General features: G+C 38.6%; 1 protein-coding gene across 1 annotated transcript; it reads left to right on the top strand.

Moving 5' to 3' along the window:
• The first annotated feature begins 1199 nt into the window (after window positions 1-1199).
• LOC112865131 (olfactory receptor 5M8) lies at window positions 1200-2135 on the top strand. Its single transcript, XM_025928172.2, has one exon. The coding sequence runs from the start codon at window positions 1200-1202 to the stop codon at window positions 2133-2135; it is 936 nt and encodes a 311-aa protein (XP_025783957.1).
• The last annotated feature ends 8406 nt before the right edge of the window (window positions 2136-10541 follow it).

Genomic DNA, 10541 nt, shown 5'->3' on the forward strand with positions numbered 1-10541 from the left:
CGCACCGTGTCCACAGGAGCTGCCAGCGGGAGGCAGAAAGGTGGGAGGGAAGGGCTAGCCTATGGTGTAAGGGGATGGCGAACAATTGCACACTTCTCTTTCATCACATTCTCTTGCCCACGATCTGCTCTTTGACCGTAGAAAATGTAGTCTGAGAATAAACAACGAGAAGGGAAGTTTTGCGGTTGTGTCGCTTGTTTTGTCTTAGCACGGTTGCATAAAGATCAACTATGGCTCCTAGGAGTAACTGACATGGGTGTGGGGCGGGTAGTGCTGCCGCCCAGGCTTTGTCAAATCTGTGGCTCGGGGCTCTCGTTTTGCTCTTCCCTCTGTTTTCTCAAATGCAGACGAACATACCGGACCAAGTCATTCTCTGGTCCAGTTCAGATCTGATGCACTGAAAAATTAGCCTCTGCAAACCTATCGGATTGTCTGTAAAAATGCTAAAAGACTTTTTGAAAGCTTGCCTGCGCGTTATGTTAGTAACCACACGTGGTAAAACATTTTATCATCACTCAGCTTTTCAAAGGTTTCTCTTTTCTTCCATCTTTCTCTCCAACTAGAATCTAGTCATTCTAAAATGGGAAGTGTCGATTTCTTCTATCTTACATAGAATGAATGAAGATGCATATTTAAATTTAGCCCTCAGTTCTCTTTTACAAAGAACCTAAGGAGTTGAGGCGGCATCGTCAGGAAAAATAATTGGTATCAGGAAAAGAACTGCTGCTACAAAGTTCTCAACCACTAATTATATTATTGGGTATATTCATTTAGGTAACTGGTAGATGCTTGTTTATTGGCATTGGTTAGCAAAATCTGGGATGAAAAAAATTGATGTGAAGTGAAGTAAAATATTGAAAACAGACAAAGTAGAAATGCAGATGGGTAAGAAATGTCTTCACAGAAACCAAAAAGTAAATGGACAAAGAGAAATAAGAGGGATATTTATCAAAGAAGGAGACTTAAAGCCGGCTAGTGACTGGGACCCTGAGGTTTAAGTGTGTTTGCTAACATTTAATTGGATACTGTTTCAATTAAACCACTGTTTCTAGTGTCTCCTGGGGCCAAAAGTCATAGAAAGGGAGAGAAAAAGCATGTAAAAAAATCCAAAATGTTGTTCTAAGAAAATATTATTATTTTTTACCTTTAAAAAACGTTCTGTACTGACCCAAAGTTCTCATATCCCATTGAAGGAAATTATGAGAAGAAATTTCACCTCAGTGAATGAATTCATTCTTCTTGGACTGACCAGTCACCTGGAATTACAGATTCTCCTCTTCCTGCTGTTTCTGGCCATTTACACGGCCACAGTCGCAGGGAATCTTGGCATGATTGTACTCATCCAGGTCAATGCCCGGCTTCACAAACCCATGTACTTTTTTCTGAGCCACTTATCCTTTGTGGATCTGTGTTTCTCTTCCAATGTGACTCCAAAGATGCTGGAGATTTTCTTGTCGGAGAAGAAAACTATTTCTTACCCTGCATGTCTGGTTCAGTGTTACTTTTTTATTGCCTTGGTCCACGTGGAGATCTACATCCTGGCTGTGATGGCCTTTGATCGGTACATGGCCATCTGCAACCCTCTGCTTTATGGCAGCAAGATGTCCAAGAGTGTGTGCACATCCCTCATCACCGGGCCTTATGTGTATGGAGCGCTCACTGGCCTCATGGAAACCATGTGGACTTACAACCTAGCCTTCTGTGGCCCCAATGAAATTAACCACTTCTACTGTGCTGACCCACCACTGATTAAGCTGGCTTGTTCTGACACTTCCAACAAAGAGCTGTCCATGTTTGTTGTGGCTGGATGTAACCTCTCCTTTTCTCTCCTCATCATCCTGATTTCCTACCTTTATATTTTTCCCGCTATCCTGAGGATTCGTTCCACAGAAGGCAGGCACAAAGCTTTTTCCACCTGTGGCTCCCATCTGATAGTTGTCACCATATTCTATGCAACTCTTTTCTTCATGTATCTTAGACCCCCTTCAAAGGAATCTGTGGAACAGGGAAAAATGGTTGCTGTATTTTATACAACGGTAATTCCCATGTTGAACCCCATGATTTATAGCCTTAGGAATAAAGACGTGAAAGAAGCATTAACCAAAGAGTTGATAAGAAAAAAAAGATTTTCTTAAAAGCTATCACTATTCTTTGGGGTCCCAATTTTTTCTCAACCTTTTTTTCCCGAAGTTACAGGATGGAATTGATGATGGAATGAGAAATAGGGTACAGCAAAGGGGAACATTACATTTTCAAAAGTTTTAATAATTTTTTAAAAATCCAAGCACAAAAAGTACAATTTCCATTACAAAAGTTTGTGTGTTTGTACTTGCCATTCATTTTTCTTACTAGTTATTTCAATTTCTTTGCTTTATTGTACACATGGTAGCATTACATTTCTCTGTTTTGGATTTAGGTAGAAGGGTGTGACTATTTCTGGACCATGAGTTTTATTAGAATTTATTAGAATTCATATGTGTCCCTTCTCAGCTGAGCATTCAATTGTGAGAAAATCTTTCAGCGTTTTTGTTTTGTTTTGTTTTGTTTTGTTTGCCAGGGTGACCAGCAATATTTACAATGTAAGTTTTAAACATGGGTTCTTGAGTGAGGAAACACGGAAAGTGCCCTCCACCAACTCACAACAGAAATATAGAATGGGTGTGAAGTTCCCTTTGTTATAAGCTACTATATTATGTTGAATTGCTTGTTACCATGTCAACAAGTAGCCTCTTCTTACAGATACAATATTAATTACACAAAATTCAAACTCGTGAATGCATATAACAGAAGTTAAATACCACAACTCTAAAATCACATCTGAGATTTTATTTTTCTAGGATTTTCTGTTTTTACATATACACGTTTGTACTTAAAATTACTTATTGTAATTATTGTTTAAAATTACTCATATAAAGCATATATGCTTTTTAAAAGTCAAATAATATTATAGGGTTATATGAATTCCTGTGTTACTTCTTCCTCACCCCATCTGCCCATAGACAACATCATCTTGTTATTTTATATGGTAACTTATTTTAAATTATATGTTTATATGGCTATTTTTATTGAGTTTTCAACACACATACAATTCACTGGCATCTTTTTAGTAAAGATAAATTATTAAAATTCTTCCACCAAACACTGAATCCCTATCAGTTCTGTCTCCTCATATTTATAACAGGGTCACATTTGAATTTTTCTTAAATTGATATTTTATTGTTAAAATACTACAAATACGGGGTGTCTGGGTGGCTCAGTCGGTTAAGTGTCTGACTTTGGCTCAGATCATGATCTCAGGGTTTGTGAGTTTGAGCCCCATATGGGACTCTGTGCTGACAGCTCAGAGCCTGGCACCTGCTTCGGATTCTGTGTCTCCCTCTCTGCCCCTCCCATGCCCGTGCTCTGTCTCTCTCTCAAAATCAAATAAACATTAAAAAATATAAAATACTACAAATATGTTATTAGTAATACCTGAATCATAAGATGCGTAATACTGTGAACATTACGAACACTAATTACCAACACTATGAGTAATGCTATGAATATAATTCTCTTCTCGCACAATTAGTTGATTTTCAGAGTCACTATACTTGCTACCTGCTTGTGTGTGTGTGTGTGTGTGTGTGTGTGTGTGTGTGTGTGTGTATTTATTTTTCCCCAAACTTCCACAGAACTATAAAGCACCTCTTATAGGGACAAATGGATAGCTGACCTATACTTTACACATTTTCTCCCTGGAAGCTTTCTGTCTCCCCTTGTTGGATTCTGTACTCCACACATGTTGCAGAACTGTTTCTCTCCACACATGTTGCAGAACTGTTATCTGGAGACTGTGATGCTACTCTTGGTTTAAAATGTTGCATTCATTTTAAACCTCTGTTGGATTCTGGGTTGATTACTGGACCATATGCTACAATTGAGAGATGCAACAATACACAAGGCAGAAAAAGTCCTTTATTATGTTTTCCAGGTGGGCTATTTTGATGGCAAAGTATCCACACAAACAGATAATCAAATATTTCAAGTATTAGTGTTATGGAGAAGGTAAAGTGAGGCAATCAGAAAGACAATGGCTGGGGATCATCGCAAGTGAGGGTGGTACTGATGTGTCAATTTCAGCGGAGGGGAAAGGACTCTTGGAGAAGGTGACACTTTGAATGGAACCCTCATTGGTCAGAAGCAGGCAAACCCAGACAGATCTTTGGGAACTACAACCGGGAGAGTCACTAGCAAGTAGAGAGTTTCAGAATAAAGCCTGGCATGTTGAAGCCACAGAAGGAAAAGCCATGTGGCTGAAGCTTAATAAATGGGAGAAACAATAGGAAACATTGATCCCGGAAAAGTGGCCCCCCTATTTCCTGGATGGCACTGTGGACTCCCAGAGTTGACAAGGCAAACAGACTGCAACACTTTGCTTTTGTGTCCACGTTTGGGTTGTTGCCATGTGATATGTGGCAATAATCTCGCAGGTTAGACAGAATGAGAAGTAGTAGTTGATTCATCAAGTTTTTGTTGGGTTAGGTTTTCAATTATTGTTGTTTTGAGTTAGCAAAGATCATCTTATGGAACATGTAACCGACTTTTCTTCTTCCAGCCCCGGATATCCTCCACATTTCCTCTACCCTTACAATTTAAGACTTAGCTGAAGAATTACCTCTTCTAGCCATTCTTCCCTAATACATTCAGGCTGTGTAGGTACCACATTATAGTTCAGCCATGAGTTTACAATTCTATCAGCACCATTACGGCATGGTACCATGATCATATGCATAGTGTACACCTGTTTCTCCCACTATTCTAGAAAGTTCTTATTAATGTTTTTATTTTATTTTATTTTTTTTGAAAGAGCAAGAGAGACAGAGCATGAGCAGGGGAGGAACAGAGAGAGAGGGAGACACGGAATTCGAAGCAGGCTCCAGGCTCTGAGCTGTCAGCACAGAGCCCGACCCGGGGCTCGAACCCACGAACTGTGAGATCCTGACCTGAGCCGAAGTCAGCAGCTTCACCGCTAAGCCACCCAGGCGCCCCTATTCTAGGACGTTCTTAAAGGAAGAGACCATGTCTTTTCATCTTTGTACCTTTACGACCTTAGCAAAGTGTCTGATAAAGACATGAGGCCCAAGTCATGTTTTTTGAGAGTAAGATCTTTCTGCCTTTCCCTGTCTCCCTGGTTAATTATAGATTTTGGTCTGTGATACTTTCTTCTCCTCCCATCCTACCCTTCAATAATAGATGGTTACTTTGGTTTAGTAAAGTCGTATTCAAGTTCTTTATCATAAATGCCCTGCTACAAGCCCATTGAGAGGAATTCTTTCCAAGCAGAAACTAAGATTGTAAATTTATTGGCACCAGGTAGGAATGATGGCACATTACAGGTGCATTGTCATTCACTAGAGACAGATAAAAGTGAATGCTACATCACAGTGAAAGGACTTAAGGGAACTAATTCCGAGCAATCTTGGTAACAATGCCTCTTCCTTGCGATCCATACATAATTACACATTTGTGGAACAGCTTATAGACAGAAAAGCCTTCACAGCTGCTCAGGCGAGGAGCATGTTGGGTGAAAATCACAACAGGCATTTGCTGAGACCAGAAAAGTTCCAAACCTGGGAAAGAATATACTCTCTTCACGCTCCTTATCCCTTGAGCTCACCAAGAAAGCCCTGATTATTGACTCAGGGCAGAAATTCAGGCGCTCCTTAAGGTAGGGGGAGTGACAATTCTGTGCTGCTTTCTCATCACCAACTATCCCAAGAAAATCTTGTCTTCAACTTCTTGCCTGAAAAAATGTCTCTCACGTTGTAACAGAATATCGTAGTGGGAAAAGTTTAATTTGGAAGTTATTGAGACCCGAGTGTAGATCCCAGTTTTAGTATTTATTTTTCGGGTGGGTATGCTTAAGGGATCAGCTTATTCTACTGCAAAATATGATTAGGGACGCCCATCTCATGGACTACCAAATATTATCTGTCAGGTGCCTTTTCCTCAATTACATTTGAGGCAAGAGTGCTCCGACTTCGATTTTAGACTCACTGCTAGGAAACTTTTCTGAACACGAGACGCATGATAGAAACAATAAATTAAATATGTTATTTAGTCATTTGGATGTTTGGCATATACTTCTTGATTATTGTGTATATCAGGTACTGTTGTTGTCAATGTCTTCTGCATCTCATGTCCCAGGAGTTTTTCTTCTGGAAATTTGTCACTTAGACCTAGTATTATTTATTTCCAGATCTTCAGCATCCCATCAGTGTGCAAACTTCTATAGGGGAAAGACACGGTTTTCATATTCATATTCTGAAAATTGAACAGCATGAGTTTTGAACTTAGTGTTTATTTTGTGCGAATTTTTTAAAGAAGAATGTAGAAAATATTTTAGAGATCTTGAAGTTCTGAAAATGATTACTTGAATTCTGGCTCATGAGAAGTTTTGTTCCTGGAACATTTCAGATTTGGCCTTTAGCATTGCCTAAAGTATTGCCCTGGTATTCATTGCAGACAACTGGTTTGAATCAGGGAAATATCAAATACGGATCAAAAAAGACTTATTTTGAGAGAGTATAGTGCTACCCGTTAGTTTTTCTCCCTCTGAGGATGTTCTCCACTGGGATTACACTTCTAATTGATTCTTCTTGAAACATTTGGGGATTCTTCTGAGATAAATGCTGATGTCAGTAACTTGGGTAAAATATAAATCCCATAGCACTGGCCGGAATTTGACCTGTGGGGTCGTTAAGAAGCTCTAATTTTCATAGGTAGGAGAGGAACTGTGTTGCATATTCATTTCCAATATCTATTAATTTATGTGTTCTCCTCATTAAATTGCATGCTTTTTAGACACCGATGTGTGGAAATAGGTAGTTTTAGAGGAAACTGGCACAGAAAATGCATTTTCCATGACAGAAAATCTATAGGATTCTCACTGAACTCTGTCTTTCTCTTTTTATCATATTACCAGTGTCTTTGAGTCATGCTGGTAGAATTCCATAATATGGATCTCCAGCAGAGTTTCACTATAATTGATCTCAAATAATATTCTTTTGTGTTTTCCATTAGTGGTCTACTGTCCCAAATTACCACACAAAAAAAGACAAATTGGAAATTTAGCTCTAGGTAGTTTTCTTTTTTAAGTTTATTTATTTATTTGAGAGAGAGACAGAGAGAGAATCCCAAGCAGTCTCCATGCTGTCAGCACAGGTCACAACGTAGGTCTCGATCTCATGAACCGTGAGATCATGACCCGAGCCAAAATCAAGAGTCAGATGCTTAACTTACTAAGCTCCTCAGGAGTCCCAGAAATTTAACTCTATGTAGTTTATTCATGGTTAAAACTAAGAAATGGAGTTAGGACGTTATAGGTGTTATCTCCAACAGCAGACTAATTCTTGGGTGCCTGCATGGCTCAGTTGGTTAAGTGTCCTACTCTCGGCTGAGGTAGTGATCTCACAGTTCATGAGTTCAAACCCCACATTGGCTTCTGCGCTGACAGTGCAGAGCCTGCTTGGGATTTTCTGTCTCCCTCTCTGTCTGCCCATTCTCTGTTTGTGTTCTCTCTCTCTAAATAAATATTAAAAAAAAAAAAACCTCTCTCCACAAATTGTAAAATGCCAATAATATTATACATAAACTTGTTTATGTTTCTTTTAGTCTATTACTTAGCATTCTAAATTGCTGTTTAGTTGATCAGTTCGCCCATTCATGTAAGAAGTATTAGCTGAGTGTCTATTATGTACTAGGCACTGTTTTCGTTATCTGTTATCAACGAACCAAACAGAAAAAGAAATCCTTGTTTTCATGAGGCTTATATTCCGGTGGTGTGAGACATACATAAACAATTATCATAATACACAAGTGAATCATATAATATGTTAGTTATTGTATGACAAACTCAGAAAAAAATTATTGTAGTATAAAGGAGCACAGGAATGTCTCTGGCTTGAGAGGCATGAGAATGAGGGTAAATTTAATTGAGAAGGTGATAGTAAGCAAAAACCTTAGGAAAGTGGTCTAGACATTAGCGATGCAGTTATGGGGGGGAGTGCCCTAGGTATGGGAATAGCTAGTATAAAGGGCTTATAATGCAGGCATTCAAGGAATGTTTCAGGGGTGTCTGGGTGGCTCAGTTGGTTAAGAGTCTGACTCTTGATTTCAGCTCAGGTCATAATCTCACAGTTCATGGGTTTGAGCCCTGTATCGGGCTCTGTGCTGACAGTGCAGAGCCTACTTGGGGTTCTCTCTCAATCTCTCTCTCTCTCTCTCTCTCTCTGCCTCTATCTCTGCCCCTCCCCCATGTGTGCATGCCCTCTCTCTCTTTCTCTGTCTAATTTTTTTTTCAATGTTTTATTTATTTTTGGGACAGAGAGAGACAGAGCATGAACGGGGGAGGGGCAGAGAGAGAGGGAGACACAGAATCGGAAACAGGCCCCAGGCTCTGAGCAATCAGCCCAGAGCCTGACGTGGGGCTCGAACTCACGGAGCGCGAGATCGTGACCTGGCTGAAGTCGGACGCTTAACCGACTGCGCCACCCAGGCGCCCGGTCTCTTTCTCTGTCTAAATAAAATAAAACTTAAAAAAAAAAGGAAAAAAGAATGTTTCAAAGACAGATTGGAAACCATTGCACTGGAGCCCAGGACAATGAGAAAATTAATGGACTATGAAATCAGAGGCATAATAGGGCCTTAGTGGCCAATTATTAAGATGCGTGAACTGTTGAAAGGTTTTTACTTTGAGAAAAATTGGAAGATGTGGGAGGGCTCCAAGCTAAGGTGCACTATAAAGTGACTTGTGTTTTAAAAGGCCCACTTCAGTTTTTGAACTCGGGAGTGTAGAGGCACTCGGGCAGGGGGACGTTCCATAATTCGGTCAAGAGAGCGGATTGCTAGGATGATGGCAGAGCAGTAAAGGTGGTGAGAGGCCCTCAGATTCTGGAAATATGTTCTGTATAGATCTCTTGCTGGGGTTGTTGCTTGGAAGTGCGAGGCCACCGCAAACTCTGGTGACTGGTTGTCACCAATCAAGTGCAACTATAATTTATACATGAAAGCTCCAGACCGAGGTGTTTTAAAAGTATGGATGGCTTCCCCACCATTCCTCCAACATCTGGTAGCTGAGGATAGATGCTCAAAGTGACTTTGTTGAGGGCAGAGGACCTGTCAACTGGAGATCCTGAGTGACAGCATGAAACAGAACCCTCAGCTATGATCTGGAACACCTGTTTGCCAACATTATATTCCTAATATTATATGTTTCATACTTTCTCTTTGTTTTGCTGATACTAGCTAGTAATTTGCCCATATGTGCAAATGCCCAACCCCAGATTCTCAAGAATTAGCTGAGTTTTTAAAAAATCAATCCTGTTTCCTTTATCAATTTTTGCCTTTATGTTTATGAATCTCATGGTTAACTATCTTTATATTTACTATTCAATTTTTCGAAATTTGGAATCAAATGCTTAACTGATCAATTTACATGTTTTTCTTATTAAGTGATGATAACTATTTAAGTTTTTATTTCAGATTTGGACCATATCATATATTTTGAAATGCATCATTCCTATTATGTTATGCTTTAAATTTAATTCTGGCTTTGATTTCTCCTTAGAGCTAAGAATTATATAAGTATATATTTTAGTTTATAAATTGTTTTAATAAATTAATGTTATTTTAAAGATGTATTCTTTGGGGTGCCTGGGTGGCTCAGTCGGTTAAGTGTCCAACTTCAGCTCAGGTCATGATCTCACAGTCCGTGAGTTTGAGACCCACGTCAGGCTCTGTGCTGACAGCTCAGAGGTCAGAGCTTGGACCCTGCTTCAGATTCTGTGTCTCCCTCTCTCTCTGCCCCTCCCCTGCTCATACTCTGTTTCTCTCTGTCTCAAAAATAAATAAAAATATTAAAAAAAAATTAAAGATGTATTCTTTGTTATTTTTTTAAAAACCTTGTACTCTTTCATATGTTTTAGATGTTATTATATTATTTTTGTGCTTTTCCACTAGGAATTTTCACAAATATTCAAAAGTTGTTTTTTTATATGCCTTCTGATTAGTCTAGATTTCTGCATTAAAAATGTATATATTATGATTCATACCTTCTATATATTCATTCTTATTTTTGTTTGCTTTTGTAAAAGCTTCAAATATTTTAAAGATGCAAATTTAATTTTAATTTCCAGTATTATCCTTCTAAATTATTTATACTATATAATTCATCCGTTACATATATTATTATATCTTCACTATGGATGATAATGATACCCTTCATCAGTTAAGGGATATTTTCCCTCTTGTTTAATGATTTATAATTAAATACACTTTAATTCTACTTTGCTTCTTGTTAATTCTACATTTTTTCATAAACCTTGGTTTGGGAACATAGTTCATTTCAGAAACATGTTTTCAATCCAAAGTGAATTTACCCATAAGAAATAATGGAAATTCAGATGATTTGCTCTACAACCCAAAGTATTCATATAAAAAATGATTACAATACTGTAATAAAATACAAAATAATAAGGAAAATAGAAAATATAAAGAAAAAT

This window comes from Puma concolor, chromosome D1, assembly GCF_028749965.1.
Source record: "Puma concolor isolate L17-30 chromosome D1, mPumCon1.1.hap2, whole genome shotgun sequence".
Classification (NCBI taxonomy): Eukaryota; Metazoa; Chordata; class Mammalia; order Carnivora; family Felidae; genus Puma; species Puma concolor.

Bases quoted from the DNA above. Each gene is read 5' to 3' on its own strand.
- LOC112865131 (XM_025928172.2), top strand. From the start codon at position 1,200: ATGAGAAGAAATTTCACCTCAGTGAATGAATTCATTCTTCTTGGACTG.